At 39.3% G+C, this 18,888-nt stretch overlaps 1 protein-coding gene and 1 long non-coding RNA gene across 4 annotated transcripts in view; one reads left to right on the forward strand and one right to left on the reverse strand.

The window, feature by feature from the left end:
* The window catches only part of TTC29 (tetratricopeptide repeat domain 29), a 244,286-nt gene that overhangs the window by 105,830 nt on the left and 119,568 nt on the right, over positions 1-18,888 (forward strand). For all 3 annotated transcript variants that reach the window (XR_002315255.2, XM_020901271.2, XM_020901272.2), the window contains exon 9: positions 13,423-13,514. Coding sequence is in view for 2 of the 3 variants with exons in the window: in XM_020901271.2 (XP_020756930.1) it covers positions 13,423-13,514 (92 nt within the window). In the remaining variant the exon portion in view is untranslated. The remainder of the gene's footprint in view (positions 1-13,422; positions 13,515-18,888) is intronic.
* The window catches only part of LOC110142192 (uncharacterized), a 33,760-nt gene continuing 21,329 nt past the window's right edge, over positions 6,458-18,888 (reverse strand). The window contains exon 3 of the long non-coding RNA XR_011490592.1: positions 6,458-7,069. This is a non-coding gene — a long non-coding RNA (uncharacterized lncRNA). The remainder of the gene's footprint in view (positions 7,070-18,888) is intronic.

Below are 18,888 nucleotides of genomic sequence, written 5' to 3' on the forward strand. Positions count from 1 at the left end.
ATGCCTCAGTGCTTTTGGGCACCAAGGTGTCCCATGCATCCACTTTGGTGGTCAAGTCATCCAGGCAGTGCAGAGTGACAGCCAGCGATGTGAGCAAAGACACGCTGGTGATGAAAGCAGCCAGCCGGCTGGGTCACAGCACACGCATTCAAAGGCATTTCTGAACCACACACATTTGTACTTACCTGGGTCCCCAGCCTTGCCCTCGGCTCACTTAACCTTTTCTTCTCTGCCTCCAACTGTCTTCTTCTTCTTCTTGTGTGTGTGTGTGTGTGTGTGTGTGTGCGCGCTTCGGCAACCTCCCTTTTCTTTTCAAGGCCTCTGCATCTGTGTGTGTGTCAGTGTGGCCCTCCTGACTCGGCCCGCCCACCAAGAAATCCGAATCATCCTCCCGGCCTCCGCTCAGCCTCGCCGCCCGCCTGTCACTGCTCCGCGCTCTGCACCACGCTGGCTTGTTTTGTCAATAACCATTTATTTGTTGCTGGAATAGCAGCAGCCATTACATCTGACCTCCCTGTTTCATCAATTATGGATAGATTATTGGATGTGAACATCTGCAAAAGCTTGCTGTTGAACTCACCTCCTGGCTAGGATTAGATAAAGTACTAAACTGTTGTTTATTGTCAGGCCAAAACTCTACTGGGAAGGCAGGGAATTCCAAGAGTCACAGAGCCCCCGTCCGAAGGAGCAAACATCATTTCATATTGCCACCGTTTCCCCTAAGATTCCAGCCATTTATTACTTACACTTATTACTCGTCGTTACAACCTAGTTGATAAAAGCTCTTGGCAGGCATCGCATTTCCCATCATTGTCACATCTGTCAGAATGGAAATGACTCATAAATTGTTTTCTCGTCTCTTCTATCACGGTGAAAGGGAAATAGATGAAGCTTCCTCTGTGTGCAAGCCTTCAGAGGAAGACTTTCCTACCATGTTTTATTTTCAAGAAATGTGTTCACACCGCCAGATAGGAAAGCATTACATTGTGGATCTAAATTAGGGTTTACTGAGTTTACCAGAGTAATGGCCTGTGGTGGAAAGGATATCAAATTGTACAGAGACAATATGCTCAAAATGTTTTCTCAAGGCTTTTATGGATTTCTGAGAAGGGGGAACCAGAATGAAATTTTATTGAATCCAGCCTTAAATGAGGAAAAAACCTAGTAAGAGGGATTATGAATAGGTGATGGGTTTTCCACCACGGGAAAGACAAATCTCCTAGTGGTAATTGGTTCATGCAGAAATACAGAAATTGTCACAGGATCAGTGTTTATTAAAATCTTCCAGGTCGTCACTTGCTAATATAGAACCCTCCATGAGCCTTCCCTGTGGAGCCAGAAACCGTTTTGTGCAGAATGGGCCAAGTGGAGGGAGGTTGATAAGTGGCCATTTCAGGGGAAGCTGAGGAGCTTGGTGTCTCACTGAGCTAGAGGCTTTTCACTGCTCAGCTCTCTGACTTGTTGCTTGTAGAGCAGAAACTGTAGTTGTCTCGATTAAAAGAGAGGAAAAAAGTGATCTATAGTCCTTCTACAGGCAGGAAGAATGACTCCTCAAGATACCATGATGAAGCGAACATAATTTCAGCCTCTAATCTGCCTCCTCGCTAAATTCCACTTGGGCTCATAATGAGGGGAAGCTGTTTATTTAGAAATGTGACCGGATGAAATAGGCACACATTTACGTCATTTTAAAATGTCATATAGGGACTTCCCTGGCGTTCCAATGGTGAGGACTCGTAGCTTTCACTGCTGCAGCCCCAGGTTTAATCCCTAATTGTGGAACTAAAATCCCACAAGCCATGTGGCACAGCAAAAAAAAAAAAAAGTCACTTGAATCTTCCTTTAGGAGTCTGACTTATTTGCTGTTATGATACTTGAACTCTCCAGGATGGCTATTAACTAAAAATGTTCACATGCTTTCTATTTACCATAGTTTTAAAGTGCTGTATTTTTTCCTTATTGAGTGAGTTATAAGGCAAAATGTTATATAATATAATATATGTTAAGCTCTGAAATACATTATATGTAATAAATTAATATTATATATTATGAGCTTATTTCCTTTGAGCCAAGTAAATATTTATATATAATATTATATTATGTAATACAATGGCTCATTATATCCACATTAATGCTCCTGCAGGTACTATACTACCAGGACCTTCCAAAACTTTACCACATTCATTCAACAGTTGTGTGAGTGCTCAGTTATGTCTGACTCCCTATGACCCCATGGACTGTAGCCCACCAGACCCCTCTGTCCGTGGGATTTCCCAGGCAAGAATACTGGAGTAGGTTGACATTTCCTCTTCCAAGGGATCTTCCTGACCCAGGCATCAAACCTGCGTCTCTTCACTTCTACATTATCGTAAGACTAGGAGCTAAGGGTACAACAGAGAGAAAAACAGATATGGGTCCTGATCTTGTGGCACCTGTGATCTAATTGGAGAGAGAGAAATGTTTTTAAGTAGATACATATGGTGCTTTACTCAGTGGTGAAACAGCACAAAGGAGAGAGAGAGAGTGTGTGTGTGTGTGTGCCCCCACCAGAGGAGTCGTGCATGAAATCAGAAAGGGCAGTGCAGGCAGAGGGGCATGGAGATGGCGAGATCTGAGTTCATTCCTGACAGCAGGAGGTCTCTGTGGCTGGAGGGAGGTCTCCAGAGTCCTGCACATTCCAGTAAGGCATACATGTTGTCATTTCTGCATGGGCAAGGTGACAGTACCTGTTTGGCCAAATTAAATTTGATGGGCTCTTCATTTGATTCTCTTTAGTCTCCATATATAACGGAGAACTGAAGTGACTGGTAATGTTATCCTAAATATAAGATAATCATTCTTCACACTTCCTTTTCATCCTCCTATAAACATTGTTGTCCTAATGCCCCTGCAGGTACTGTATTACCAGTACCTTCCATAACTTGACCACATTCATTCAACAATTGTGTGTGTGTGTGTGTGTGCTCAGACCTGTTCAACGTGTGTGACCCCATGGACTGCAACACGCCAGGCCTCCCTGTATCTCACCGTCTCCCGGAGTTTGCCCAAGTTCATGTCCATTGAATCGGTGATGCTATCTAACCATCTCATCCTCTGCCACCCTCTTCTCCTTTTGCCTTCAATCTTTGCCAGCATCAAGGTCTTTTCCAATGAGTGGAACTGGAGACTTATGCAAAATTTTCCCCTCAAATCTTTTCTGACAGTGAAATCTCTAATTACTTTATATAATCTGCATCAACTCTCGCTGTAGAAAGAATCCACCTGTATTGTTTTTCACTGGTAAACATGGAAGAGGAAAAAGGCTTGAAGTTATTTACTTGCCACTTTAATTCCACAGAACTCTTTTACCTCTCAGTCCTTCTCAGTTTTTCCCTTTGGGTGCAAGAAAGAGGCTTGTGCAGATGACCTCTGGCAGGTCACTGATTGTAAAGATTCCTGTGGCCACAAGGGAGGTCATAGCCCGTGAGTCCCTAAAGCCAGTGGACAGTTGGCTTCACAGACTGAAAGACTCTCGGGAACTGGAGGAGTCCTGGGAGAAGGGGGGCTCAGTTTCCTTATCACCCCCTTAGCAGTAGTCGGCAGTCTCACCCACTCTGTTGATGTGACTTGACCACACTCTCGCTGGTCTTTGGGCACCTTCTCACTTCTGCCATTACCCACTGTGTGGTGTTCCTGAATTTCCTAGAGAACATGACTGAGCTAGCTGATCACTCCTTTCTTCCCCTGAATAGAACTTTTCATGTCTGGCCACCTCAGTGATGCCTTTGGTCAAGTGCCTTCTACAAAATATACAGCAAAACCTTCTGTGGATTTCCCAAGCAGGAAATAAAGGGCAGGGAAATTTTCTTTTCAAAGGAGCTGTAAATATAACTCACATCATGATTGGTCTGTACAAGATAAATGTTTCCATGCTTTCTGATTTACCACATAGAAAATAATAATTGAGAGTTTGATAAAAATTCTTTGTGAACATGTCTCTTGTTAATATAGTACACACATATAGTGACTGATTTAGAAAATGACACTTTTAGGTAATATGTTCCAATTTACTACTGAGGAAACTTTTGTTTGTAAGTGGAATTCTGTTTCATTATTTTGGAGTTTGAGGGTCATGTGTATATGGAATGTATAGAGAGAGAGCTTTTAGTGAAAGAAAATTCTTGGAAATTTTTGAGATTTATTTCTACCTTATAGCTTTTGAAAATGCAATGTAAACTCCTAGTATGTGAGAGATTAACCAGAAATTCTAATTCACTTTATGAATTTAAGGATAACCATGAATTTTCACCCAATTTTTAAATATTTCAAGGTGTAAAAAAGTTTGCTATCTTTGAATAGCACTGATCATTGTATATGTAACAATCACTGTTTAATATGAACCAAAAACTTTGTAGATTTAGCCTTTCTTGTTATCACCTACTCCATGGTAGGGATTTTTTTTTTAAGCAGTTCATTAAGAATATGCAATATTTTTCAAATAAGGGAGGAAGGCTGAAAATAAAATTTCAAGTGAATGAAATGACTTATCATTTTGTTTCTCTTGTTTTAAAAAAAATTGAACATAAAATAAATTCATCAGGGATTTTGAAGCCAGAGATAAATGGTTAAAATAATTAGGATATATCTTCAACTTAATATATCAATGTAGTCTAAAATCAAAATCATATTTTTGGAATGGAGTATTCTCGATCATTTGGTCCTACCCCTTTATCTTTCAGACTTGGAAACTGAAGCTCAAAGTAACCAAGTGACCTGTCAAAGGTCACACTCTGAGCTTGAGGCCTAAGAGAAGCAAGAACTCATGTCTTTTAACACCAAGTTCTTTCTGCACTGGGCCATCAGCCTTCACTTTCTGTGTCAGGTGATCTAAACAATCAGTGTGTAACAGTTCAAATGATGAGTAATGCATTTCAGGGCAAAAGAATACACAGTCCAAATGATCAATATAAATAGTAAGGCTAGACTACTCCTAACTTAAGGGTATAGTTTCAGCAGAATGCAAACTATTTAACTACTTTCATGTGTTATTGTTTGCAAAGCTGCACACTTGTTTGTTCCCCGTGTTCATTCAATATAACATATTTGAAGCAAAAGATTACTGTATTTACTGCATGTCAGACACAATGCCTTTGCAGAAAGTGTATAAGAGCCTTTAAGTGATGGGGAAACAGTTCTGTTTACCCTCATTTTCATCATCTTCTCCCATCGCCTATTGCTGTCCCTAGTAAAATGCTCTCAGCGCCGTTGCTGCCCAGTCTGGTCCTCAGCCTGTTACTGCAGCGCTTGTCAGAAATCATTAGCCACTGATTTCTTTGACTAATGTTGCAGTTGATTTTCTGAATCATGTTCAGACGCTGTAAATGAGGCAGAAACATCCTTTCTGCTCACCAACTGTGAAATGGCTAAAGGGACTGAGATTGCCAGAAATCAGAATAAATGTGTTTCCGATAAGATTTGACAATGATTTCAAGCTCAAGATGGCAAACTTGATTGTTTTATTTCTGTATTTCTTATTGCACAAGAATAAATCTGTATCATTTCCTTTTTCTCCTCAAAGTGATGCACAGCGCGGAGCCCAGTGTTGCACCTTTGTTATGAAGTGGCCCAACTTGGGTTTTGTGTAGGGCTATATAACAGAATGTTAGTTCTGCTGCCTTTTTATGGTGGGCAAGGAAGAAAAAGATTTTTAAAAATGCACCCCAGGCAATGGACTCATAACTTCTTATTTACAGACAAGTCCGATGGATCCCTGTTGTGGTTTTATAGATGTATTTTGGTGCAGTTGGGTTTATTTAAACTCTCCTAGAACTCTTAGACTAGTAGACAGAATTTGAAATAAAATGTTCAAGTGTTGAGCAAAAGTGTTGGGGTTTCATCCTCACTTGTTTTGGAGTGTCCTGGATGCCTCTATGAGTTTGGAGGCTTTGAGGAGGAAAAATAGCTCTTTCAGGTATTGGAAGAACCATCCCATGAAAGAGGAATGGACTTATCTTGTCCCACAAAACACAACCTTGTCTAGCAGGCAGAGTCATAGATTTTGATTCAACTTAACTAACAATTTTTTTTCACGTAATTCTCCAGTGATTCAGTGCCTCGTCTCACAGGAGGATAGTCTCCCATTAGGAAAATTGTTCAAGCAAAGACTAGATGAGAATTTCTCAGTGGCAGTGCTATTTACATTTGGAACTGGTCACTTCTTTGTCATAGGGAAGGGGGTATATCAAGTGAATTGTAGGCTGTTGGGCTGCATCCCTTGCTTCTCCCAATTATGACAGCCTAAAACATGTCTAGACATTGTCAAATATCCCCTATGAGGCAAATAACCCCCGTTTGAGAACCACTCAGTTAGATAAGACTTGGGAACACAAAGCAGGTGCTTCCTTCAAATCCTTAGTAGTAGAACCATATAACATCTTTTCAAGGTAGACTTTATTCATTTCAATTTTACACCCGAGGAAATAAAACTCACAGATACTAAGTCACTTGACATATGTCACTTAACTCAGTAGTAAGCCTGTCTGATTCGAGTCAAAGGTATTTAAAGAAAATTTGAGCACCCAGAGGGAGATTTGATTAATTTCCATAAGGCCCTTTGAAAGCCTGGTTGATGCCCTCAGAGTAAAAGTCCCAGCTGGTTTCAAGTATTGAATTAACTAAGGAAGAGAGTAGTGGGGGGAAGGTAGTAAGTGGAGGAAGGAATCTATACAGAAAAAATACCAAAAATGTGAAATAAAAGAAGTGGCGTTTACTGAAATTTTTGAAAAGCTACAAAATTTCCATTTCAAATGGGCTAGATGCTGTAACTTATTTTAGATGTTATTTTCCTACAGAAACAATGGCAGTATGGGTCACCAGCCAGAGTACAGAAGCCCATTTTAAACTTTATGTCACTCATCTGTATTAGTTTGAGTTGTGCATGCTCTGTGCCATGCCAGAAGGAGACAGAAAAGTATTTCCCCTCCTTTCCCTGAAATTTTCCATTAAATCTTGAAAGCTTGGAATGATGGGAAACCAGGCAGCCAACTGCACAGTCTTTGATGTGGCATTTTCACCAAACACATTGAGCTGCCTAGAAAGAAGAAAAGACAAAAACTATGAATTTTCCTTCCCCTAGACTTAGCGACTAAAAAACCACCATGACAATGAGTTTTGAATGCGCCAAAATACTTTGCACCTTATATTCTTTTTTCTCTTCTCTTCTCTTTGATTTGTGATGACAGAATTTAACCTTCCAGATACTAGATTTGTTTCCAACAAATTGCATGCCACAGGGATATTCAATCAAATACAGTGGATCCTTCAGATTTCCATACTGTATTTTCTCACTTAAAGTATTCTTTGTAAAGAAGAGTCCACTATTTGTCTAGTGATTTAAGTTTATCGATATTCATTAATTTGCAAATTATACCTTAATTAAAAAGCAGGTGACATAACTTACTGTAAGGTCAATATAACACATCTTTATTTTCTACACAATTTGAGTTTTTTTGAGGTATTTAATATTCATTTTTTGAATTGAAAAATAATTAATTTACAATATGTTGTTAGTTTCAGATATACAACAAAGTGAATCAGTTTTTTTTTCAGATTATTTTCCATTATAAGTTATTACAAGATATTGAACAGTGTCCCCAAAGTAAACCTTTGTTGCTTATCTATTTTATGTATAGTAGTGTGTATCTGTTAATCCTGTACTACTAATTTATCTCTCCCTTTCCTCTTTGATAATTAACAGTTTGTTTTCTATGTCTGTGAGTCTGTTTCTATTTTGTACATAGATACTTCTGTATTATTTTTTGGATTCCACATATAAGTGATATCCTATAATATTTGTCTTTGTCTGACTTACTTAGTGTGTTAATCTCTAGGTTCATCCGTGTTGCTGCAAATGGCATTATTTCATTTTTTTATGGCTCAGTAGTATCCCAGTCTGTACATGTACCACATCTTGGTTATCCGTTCACCTGTTGATGGACATTTCGGTGGCTTCCATGTCTTGGCTATTGTCAACAGTGCTGCAACGCACATTGGGGTGCATGCTGCTGCTGCTGCTGAGTCGCTTAAGTCATGTCCGACTCTGTGCGACCCCATAGACGGCAGCCCACCAGGCTTCTCTGTCCCTGGGATTCTCCAGGCAAGGATACTGGAGTGGGATGCATTTCCTTCTCCAATTGGAGTGCATGTATCTTTTTAAATTAGAGATTTTGTCTTTTCTGGATACATGCCCAAGAGTGGGATTGCTGGATCATATGGTATCTCTACTTTTAGTTTTTTAGGGAACCTCCCTACTGTTTTCCATAGTGGTTACACCAATTTACATTCCCACCAATAGTTATTTTATACACAGTTTATAATGTTATGTTATTTTTCCACATACCATATATATGTATATTATATGTGCGTGTGTGTGTGTGTGTGTATATACATATATATACAACCAGTAACACTGAAGAAGCTGAAGTTGAATGGTTTTATGAAGACCTACAAGACCTTTTAGAACTAACACCCAAAAAAGATGTCCTTTTCATTATAGGGGACTGGAATGCAAAAGTAGGAAGTCAAGAAACACCTGGAGTAACAGACAAATTTGGCCTTGGAGTACAGAATGAAGCAGGGCAAAGGCTAATAGAGTTTTGCCAAGAGAACACACTGGTCATAGCAAACACCCTCTTCCAACAACACAGGAGAGACTCTACACATGGACATCACCAGATGGTCAACACCAAAATCAGATTGATTATATTCTTTGCAGTCAAAGATGGAGAAGCTCTATACAGTCAGCAAAAACAAGACCGGGAGCTGACTGTGGCTCAGATCATGAACTCCTTATTGCCAAATTCAGACTTAAACTGAAGAAAGTAGGGAAAACCACTAGACCATTCAGGTATGACCTAAATCAAATCCCTTATGACTATACAGTGGAAGTGAGAAATAGATTTAAGAGACTAGATCTGATAGAGTGTCTGATGAACTATGGATGGAGGTTCGTGACATTGTACAGGAGACAGGGATCAAGACCATCCCCATGGAAAAGAAAAGCAAAAAGGCAAAATGGTTGCCTGAGGAGGCCTTACAAATAGCTGTGAAATGAAGAGAAGCGAAAGACAAAGGAGAAAAGGAAAGATATTCCCATTTGAATGCAGAGTTCCAAAGAATAGCCAGGAGAGATAAGAAAGCCTTCCTCAGTGATCAATGCAAATAAATAGAGGAAAACAACAGAATGGGAAAGACTAGAGATATCTTCAAGAAACTTAGAGATACCAAGGGAACATTTCATGCAAAGATGGGCTCAATAAAGGACAGAAATGGTATGGACCTAACAGAAGCAGAAGATATTAAGAAGAGGTGGCAAGAATACACAGAAGAACTGGACAAAAAAGATCTTCATGATCCAGATAATCACAGTGGTGTGATCACTCACCGAGAGCCAGACATCCTGGAATGTGAAGTCAAGTGGGCCTTAGAAAGCATCACTATGAACAAAGCTAGTGGATGTGATGGAATTCCAGTTGAGCTATTTCAAATCCTGAAAGATGATGCTGTGAAAGGGCTGCCCTCAATATGTCAGCAAATTTGGAAAACTCAGCAGTGGCCACAGGACTGGAAAAGGTCCGTTTTCATTCCAATCCCTAAGAAAGGCAATCCCAAAGAATGCTCAAACTACCGGACAATTGCACTCATCTCACATGCTAGTAAAGTAATGCTCAAAATTCTCCAAGCCAGGCCTCAGCAATACGTGAACCGTAAACTTCCAGGTGTTCAAGCTGGTTTTCAGAAAAGACAGAGGAACCAGAGATCAAATGGCCAACATCCATTGGATTATCGAAAAAGCAAGAGAATTCCAGAAAAACATCTATTTCTGCTTTATTGACTACACCAAAGCCTTTGACTGTGTGGATCACAATAAACTGTGGAAAATTCTGAAGGATATGGGAATACCAGACCACCTGACCTGCCTCTTGAAAAACCTGTATGCAGGTCAGGAAGCAACAGTTAGAACTGGACTTGGAACAACAGACTGGTTCCAAATAGGAAAAGGAGTACGTCAAGACTGTATATTGTCACCCTGCTTATTTAACTTATATGCAGAGTACATCATGAGAAATGCTGGGCTGGAAGAAGCACAAGCTGGAATCAAGATTGCCGGGAGAAATATCAATAACCTCATATATGCAGATGACACCACCCTTATGGCAGAAAGTGAAGAGGAACTAAAAAGCCTCTTGATGAAAGTGAAAGAGGAGTGTGAAAACATTGGCTTAAAGCTCAACATTCAGAAAACTAAGATCATGGCGTCTGGTCCCATCGCTTCATGGGAAATAGATGGGGAGACAGTGGAAACAGTGTCAGACTTTATTTTTTTGGGCTCCAAAATCACTGCAGATGGTAACTGCAGCCAAGAAAATAAAAGATGCTTACTCCTTGGAAGGAAAGTTATGACCAACCTAGATAACATATTAAAAAGCAGAGACATTACTTTGCCAACAAAGGTCCATCTGGTCAAGTCTATGGTTTTTCCAGTGGTCATGTATGGATGTGAGAGTTGGACTGTGAAGAAAGCTGAGTGCCAAAAAATGGATGCTTTTGAACTATGGTGTTGTTGAAGACTCTTGAGAGTCCCTTGAACTGCAAGGAGATCCAACTAGTCCATCCTAAAGGCTACCAGTCCTGGGTGTTCATTGGAAGGACAGATGCTAAAGCTGAAACTCCAATACTTTGGCCACCTCATGCCAAGAGTTGACTCGTTGGAAAAGACCCTGATGCTGGGAGGGAATTAGGGGCAGGAGGAGAAGGGGGTGACAGAGGATGAGATGGCTGGATGGCATCACCGACTCAATGGGCATGAGTTTGAGTAAACTCTGGGAGTTGGTGATGGACAGGGAGGCCTGGCGTGCTGTGATTCATGGGGTTGCAAAGAGTCGGACACAACTGAGTGACTGAACTGAACTGATGTATATATATGTGTATTCCCCTTTGGGCCAGTAATGAACTATATTTTTCCCATTGCTTGTATATTTCCTATTTTTAGATAAAGCGTTTAAGCTGAGTGATGAACTCTCTCAAGTCACAAATGGAATATGTTGTCTCTACTCTGAGGAGGGAGTTCTCCAGGAGCTCTTCACTGATGGCTGGTTAACAGAGTCCCAGAAAATTCTCATCCCAAGTTCAAATAGCTCTTTGTATTATCTCATACCTTTCAGAGGGAGGTTTTCATTTTTGCTTCTGAGGAAAGCTTCTCAGGGAGATTTCTTAGGCCAGATGTGCTGGGTGTAGTAGAAGTACATCTTGCATCCCAGTCTTCTTACGCTAAGGTGAGTGTTCATTCCAGCCAACCCCATCGTGTTCCATGAGGAAGCTTCTGTAAAATCAAGCCCAAGGTCGAAACTAGAAGCCCAGACTGAGCTGGTATTTGCCCTGGCTGCTCCCTGGGAGTGCTGCATACTTGTGTGGGAGAGGAGCCGTCAATACTGAAGTGTTTACCTGTGATTTCCTGGACACCTACCCTCCTAACCGTGGTCACAGGAGGCGCAGCCCTAAGATGATGCTGGGTGCTCCCAGATGTGACATTACTGCTTCTGGGTTCACAGCGACCAGGGACATCGGCGCATGGTGCAGGATGAGCAGCTGAAGCCCTGGAGAAACTTGTCTTCAGTCATTGCTAATTCACACAGCCTCATCAGTGCACATCTCTGTACCACGAGGCAGTAAATGCCTTGAAGGTCTGTAAGCACGCTCTCTTCTCTGTAAGGTTTCCCAGGGTCCAATAGGGGGCTTCCCCAGTGGCTCAGCGGCAACGAATCCACCTGCAGCACAGGAGACCCAGGGTGGGTCTCTGGGTCGGAAAGATTCCCCTGGAGGAGGGCATGGCAACCACACTCCAGTATTCTTGCCTGGAGAACTCCATGGACAGAGGAGCCTGGCCGGCTGTATATAATAGTCCATGGGGTTGCAAAGAGTCCGACGCAACTCAAGTAACTTGGCACACAAGCATGCAGGGTCTATCACAGCACTGGTACCCAATAACAATATTTACTGAATAAATTATTTTTGACACAAAAATATAGTAATATTTGATCTTTAAATTTCTAGAATGTCATTTAAAACATGTATAGACCAAAAGAGACACTAGACAGTCTCTTTCTAAATATTTTGATGTTTGGATTTAATAAAGTCTCATAAATTCACAAAATTCAGAGATTCTGTCCTTTATCTCTGAGAGTTCTATGTCATGTCATATCAGACTTAGTCTAAGTGCTGTCATTTGTGCAGGACAGAGTAAAAAGAAAATTCTCAGGCTCATACAAGACTTACCAAGAGGCTTAAAATTAATAATCTAATTGTTGAACTTTGCAGGTTTAACAGGAATTACAACACGGGGTCAAGATGTATCAGTAAGTTTTAATATCAGTATTATGTCAAGCAGTCACTAGCAAACCACACACAGACACACACAAATTAGGAGGTATCACCATGGTCTCACTAAAACTATTTCCTAAATATTAACTTTAAGAAAGTAAAGATGAATATCAACACTCTCTAACATGCAAACTTTCTAAGATGCCTAATTCAGGCTGGGGACACATCCTACATGTCCATCTTCCCTCATGCTGACTCTCTCTCAATGCTGTCAAATGACTTTCACTAATTCTTTCTTAGAAAATGTGCAAAAAGGATTTCCATAGAGGTCTTTGGAGATTTCATGTGTCTTCATGTGTGTAATAGGTTGGGTCAAGTAACAATGAAGGAGGAAGAAGGAATTTTATTTTCCTTCTTCTAGCCCTTGAAAGGGAAATAGAATAAAAAGGAAAATCATACCACGCAGATGTCAGTGTTAAATTAAGATCATACATTTGGCCATGGCAGCCATAATCTTTTGATTATTGAAGAGATTGTTGGTAATGAAGTACATTTGTAAGAAATATTTTTAGTGTATTCTGAACACGTGTACAAACTGTGAGATATGCCTCTAATAAAATGATAGATTTAGAAATTGCCTGGCACCTAAATTCATGCTTTTCAAACAGCTATTTATAGGAAGAAAAGTGATATTTAACCTACCCTAGTAGACTATTATAATCTGCCTTATATTTCCTAAGATAATAGTTCTATATTTTCAAATAATGTTGTAACCCATTCAGTTATTTATTCACACCTAAGTTATATCAATTGGAAGATTTTGGATTGTGCAGGAAAAGAATTATTTTTACAAAAGTAAGACTTCACTGTCAAGGCTCAAAGAGATCGCTGTGAAACGAGTAATACAATAGATAAAAATAAACCAAACCAACATGAATTTTTAATAGAAAAATTTTATGGTGACATGAAAGACAACTATTAATTTGGATCTTTTCTGTTTTGAAATGAAACATCAGTGAATCTGGTCATGTTATATGTTTAATACGTATTGCTCTTTCCCCGTAGGTCCTCAACACTTACGGCAAAATCTCTACAGACCTGGATGATGATCTCAGCCTGGGGAGAGCCTATGAAGCAACGGCCAAGGTCCTGCAGAGGTAAGTTTGCACATCCTTGTCTTGCTGTCACTGTGAATTCACTCAACTGTGAAAGACTTAAATTGTTTGAGGTCTGTCGCTTTCCATTACTGCCTGCTTAAATTTTAAGCAGTGCCCTTCTTAAGTGACCCTTTCATCATAAGTTATTTTAAACCAAGGTGGTATTTTTAAACTTGCACCTAAACTCTTCTTTGTCTGTTCCTCCTCCATACTATTTTACTTTTTGATTTTCTGGAAGTTTGGTGATGACCTTGAATGAGAGGAGAAAATCAGGTCACCTCTCACAGGTTAAAAAAGCAGAGAGCACATAGACAGTACGCTTCAGTGACTGTGGTTCACCGTAACCTTTCCAGATCTCTTCTTTGAAGAAAGTTTCCATTTTATGCTTCTTCCATTAAGATATCCATCTCTCCTTTGAACACATCTGGATAAATGATTAGGTGCAAAAACAGCATTCCCAATGTTTCATTTAAAACAGAAAAATTGAACAAAAATATACATAAACAACTTGTGATACAATTTTTCCATTGAAAATATATATGGCATTCACTCATCATATTGTGATTGTTGTGTACTCCATTTAATCACTGCATTATACTCCAGCCAAGATAGAGTAAGGATAAGAAAACTTATCAAAGTTATGGCCTTGGTTTTTGGTATGTTACCTTATATCCAAGATAGAGCTTTTAAATAATTTTGTAGTAGTAGTGTTAACTATGTAGTGGTGATAGTAGTAAATATTGTTGTTGTTGTTTAGTCCAATTGTGTCCGACCCTCTTGCAGCCCCGTGGACTGTATTGTAGCCTCCTCTGTCCATGGGATTTCCCAGACAAGAATACTTGACTGGGTTACCATTTCCTTCTCCAGGTGATCTTCCCGACCCAGGGATCAAACCTGCGTTTCCTACATCAGCAGGCAGATTCTTTACTGCTGAGCCAGCAGAGAAGCCCAGTAGTAAATATAGATTGTGTCAAATTCTGATTTGTTCCTATCTGTATTTCAGTTATAAATACATACAACTGGTGGTATTTTAAAAGGTAAAATTATTATTCCAAAGTCACTTAGAATGTCTAATGCATTGAAAATGGATCTTCATTATGTAATTATCATTGCCAATATAATAATCATTAAATATTAAATAAATAATTAAATATCAAAACAACAATGAAGTGTAAGGTGCCAAACAAAATAAATTAAATGCACTGCAGTCTTCACTGGATGAATGATTGGAACAGGCAAATTTATAAGGAGGGTATGGACACATACTCTAGGAAGGCAGGGCCAGCCGTGAGTAAAGCAAGCAACCTGTGAGCGTTGTGGTCCCTCCAAATGAAGGTTGATAGCTGTTCTGTGGATGATCAACCTAGCTATCCCTTAAGCTTTTATTTTCCAAATAATCACTGGAAAGAAGCATTATAAAATGATTTATACAAAATGACATTGTGTTCTAATATAACCAAAGAGATAAAACTTCAGGGAAAAATCTTTTCTTTTATAACCTATTATACTGAGCACTAACTATGTCACAAAACAAATATTGGTCTTCACCTTTGGTTACTGATAGTCTTTATAGTTATTTTTTAAACTTCTGGAAACCTGCGGTCATCTTAAAATACTTTTCAACTGTTAAACTGGGGTCTCATCTGGAATATTTTATTTTCCACTCCACGATTTGAATTTCTTATCTATGTTGTATACCTTTTGTTGAAGGTGAAAGGGGAGAGAGAAAAAGCTGGCTTAAAATTCAACATTCAGAAAACTAAGATCATGGCATCTGACCCCATCACTTTATGGCAAATAGGTGGGGAAAAAATGGAAACAGTGACAGACTCCATTTTCTTTGGCTCCAAAACCAATGCAGATGGTGACTGCAGCCACAAAATTAAAAGACACTTGCTTGTTGGAAGTAAAGCTATGACAAAGCTAGACAGTGTATTAAAAAGCAGAGACATCACTTTGCTGACAAAGGTCCGAATAGTCAAATCTGTAGTTTTTCCAGTAGTCACATACAGATGTAAGATTTAGACCATAAGGAAAGCTGAGCACTGAAGAACTGATGATTTCAAACTGTGGTGCTGAAGAAGACTCTTGAGAGTCCCTTGGACTGCAGAGATCAAACCTGTCAATCTTAAAGAAAATCAACCCTGAATGTTCATTGGAAGGACTGATGCTGAACTCCAATACTTGGGCCACCTGATGGGAAGAGCTGACTCACTGGAAAAGACCCTGATGCTGGGAAAGAGGAGGAGAAGGGGTGACAGAGATGAGATGATGGCATGGCATCATGGACTCAATGGACATGAGTTTGAGCAAAATCAGTGAGATGGTGAAGAACAGGGAAGCCTAGCTTGCTGCAGTTTATGGGGTCCCAAAGAATTATACAGAACTTAGCGAGTTAACAGCAACAATACTGTAAAACCTGAGGGGAGAGTTGAACAATTGTTTTTACAACAACAACAGACAGTCAAATAACCTATATATATATATAACTATATATATATGTGTGTGTGTGTATTTATAACATTGTGGTAGCATCTGATATATAGCAAAGTGATTCAGATATATATATAGCTATGTAGATATGCTATTTCATATTCTTTTCCATTATGATGTTACAGGATATTGAATGTAGTTCCCTGTGACATATAGCAGGACTCTGTTGTTATTTTATGTATAGTAGTTTGTGTCTGCTACTCTGAAACTCCTGTTTTATCCTTCTACCCTCTTCCCCTTTTGTAACCATAAGTTTGTTTTCTATGTCTGTGAGTCTGTTTCTGTTTTGTAAATAAGTTTGTTTGCATCATATTTTAAATTCCACATATACATGATATCATGTAATATTTGTCTTTCTCTAACTTCACCTCATATGACAATGTCTAGGTCCATTCATGTTGCTGCACATGGCGTTATTTCATTCTTTTATGATTGAGTAATATTCTGTTGCATATGTATATCACATCTTTATCCATTCATCTGTTGATAGACCCTCAGGTTGCTTCTGTGGCTGTTATAAATAGTGCTGCTATGAACTTTGTGGTGCTTGAACCTTTTAGAATGAGAATTTTTGTCTTTTCTGGGTAGAAGCCCAGGAGTGGGATTGCTGGCTCATATTGTAGTTCTATTTTTAGTTTTTTATGCAACCTCCATAGTGGCTGCACTAATTTATATTCCCACCAACACTGTAGGAGAGTTCGCTTTTCTCCACACTCTCTCCACCATTTATTATTTGTAGACTTTTTAATGTTGGCCATTCTAATCAGTGTGAAGTGATTGTAGTTTTGCTTTGCATTTCTCTAATAATTAGCAAAGTTAATTATTTTTTCATGTCTCTATTGGCCATCTGTATGTTTTCTTTGGAGAAATGTCTATTTAGGTCTTCTGCCCATTTTTGATTGAGGTGTTCATTTTTTAGTTATTGAGTTGTATGAACTATTTGTATATTTTGGAAATTAAGCCCTGTTGTTAGCATGATTTGCAAATATTTTCTCACAGTCCATATATTATCTTACCATTTGTTTATGGTTTCCTTTACTGTGCAAAAAAGTAAGTTTAATTCAGTCCCATTTGTTTACTAGCTTTGCTTTTATTTACATTCACTTGGGAGACTAATCTATAAAAACATTGCTATAATTTATGTCAGAGAATGTTTTGCCCATGTTGTCTTCTAGGAGTTTTATGGTGTCATGTCTTATATTTAAATCTTTAAGCCATTTTGAGCTTGTTTTTATGAACAGTGCAAGGGATTGTTCTAACATCATTGATTTAAAAGTGGCTGTCCGATTTTCTCAACACAACTTGCTGAAGAGACTTTGTCTCCACTGTACTTTCTTTGTCAAAGATTAATTGACAGTAGGTGTGTTGGTTTACTTCCGGGCTCTCTGGTCTGTTCCATTAATGCATTTGTCTGCTGTTGTGCAAACAGCACACTCTTTGAGTTATTTTAACTTTGTAGTATTGTCTTAAATCTTGGAGGGTTGTGGTTCCTGCTTTGTTCTCTTTGCTCAGGATTGCTATGGCAATTCTGGGTCTTTTATAGCTCCATACAAGTTCTAAGGTTTGTTTTAATCTGTGAAAAAATGTCATTGATAATTTGATAAGGATCTCATTAAATCTGTAGATTGCTTTGGGAAGTATGGCCATTTTAACAATATTAATTCCTCCAATTCAAGAGCATGGGTTATCTTTCCATCTCTTTGTGTTATCTTTAATTAATCAGTGTTTTATAATTCTCAGCATATAGATCTTTCACCTTTGTAGGGTTTATTCCTAAGTATTTTATTTTTTGATATGTTTAAAAGGAATTTTTTTAACATGTTGTTCTTACTGTTTTTATGTGTAGTTGGATTCAGTTTGCTAATACTTTGTTAAGGATTTTTGCATGTACATTTATAAAAAATATTGGCCTTTAATTTTCTTTTCTGGTAGTATCTTTGTTTGGTTTTGGTATCAGGGTAATGACTTCATAGAATGATATTGGAGGGTATGCCCTTCTTTCAGTCTTTTGGAAGAGTTTAAGAAGGATTGGTATGAGTCCTTTGTATGTTCAGTAGAATTCTACATTGAAGTCTTCTGAGACTGACTTCAGTTTGCAGGGAGTTTTGTTTTTGTTTTTACATATTCTATTTCACTTCCAGTGACCAGTAAGTTCAAATTACTATTTCCTCTTGGTTCAGCTTTGGTGTGCTGTATGTTTCTAGAAGCTAGTTCGTTTTTCTAGACTGTCAAATTCGTTGGCATATCAATCGTTATTCATAGTATTCTTTTATTTTTCTGAATTTCTGTGGTACCAGTTGTTACTTATCCTCCTTCAATTCTTGTTTTGTTTATGTGGGTTATACTCAGTCCCAGAGTATTCCTCCTCAGGGACTGTCCACCGGGAAGTGAGTTCTGTGCTGGCACCTGTTGTTCGCCGTGTGGGCTTACAAAGCACTGTTTTGGGAACTGCCCTTGACAGTGCCTCAACCATGGGAATGCAGGCAGTGTGCCCTGGTATCCCTGAGGCACTGCATTCACAAAGCCACCAGCGCAGATGTATAGGCACAGATCCACTGAAGTCAGGTGCCAGGACCGCAGTAAAGCCAATACCACACTGTTTCAATGGTTGCAGCTTTGTAGTATTGTCTGAAGTCTGGGAGGCTTATGCCTCCTGCCTGGACCTGCCATGGGAGCTATGGAAGCAGCCCAGACCCTGGCCCCATCCCAGTGTGTGTGTATCTGCAGAGTCCACAGCGACTAACCCCAGACCCACCCCAGCCAAATGGGAGCATCCTTAATCCACTTGGATATTCCACAGTAGTTTACAAAGCCAGCAGCAGCAGCAGTGGCAAAAATTCATAGATCACACAACCATGGAGAGAGGACTCAGATTTCAGCC

Source organism: Odocoileus virginianus, chromosome 12, assembly GCF_023699985.2.
Source record: "Odocoileus virginianus isolate 20LAN1187 ecotype Illinois chromosome 12, Ovbor_1.2, whole genome shotgun sequence".
Classification (NCBI taxonomy): Eukaryota; Metazoa; Chordata; class Mammalia; order Artiodactyla; family Cervidae; genus Odocoileus; species Odocoileus virginianus.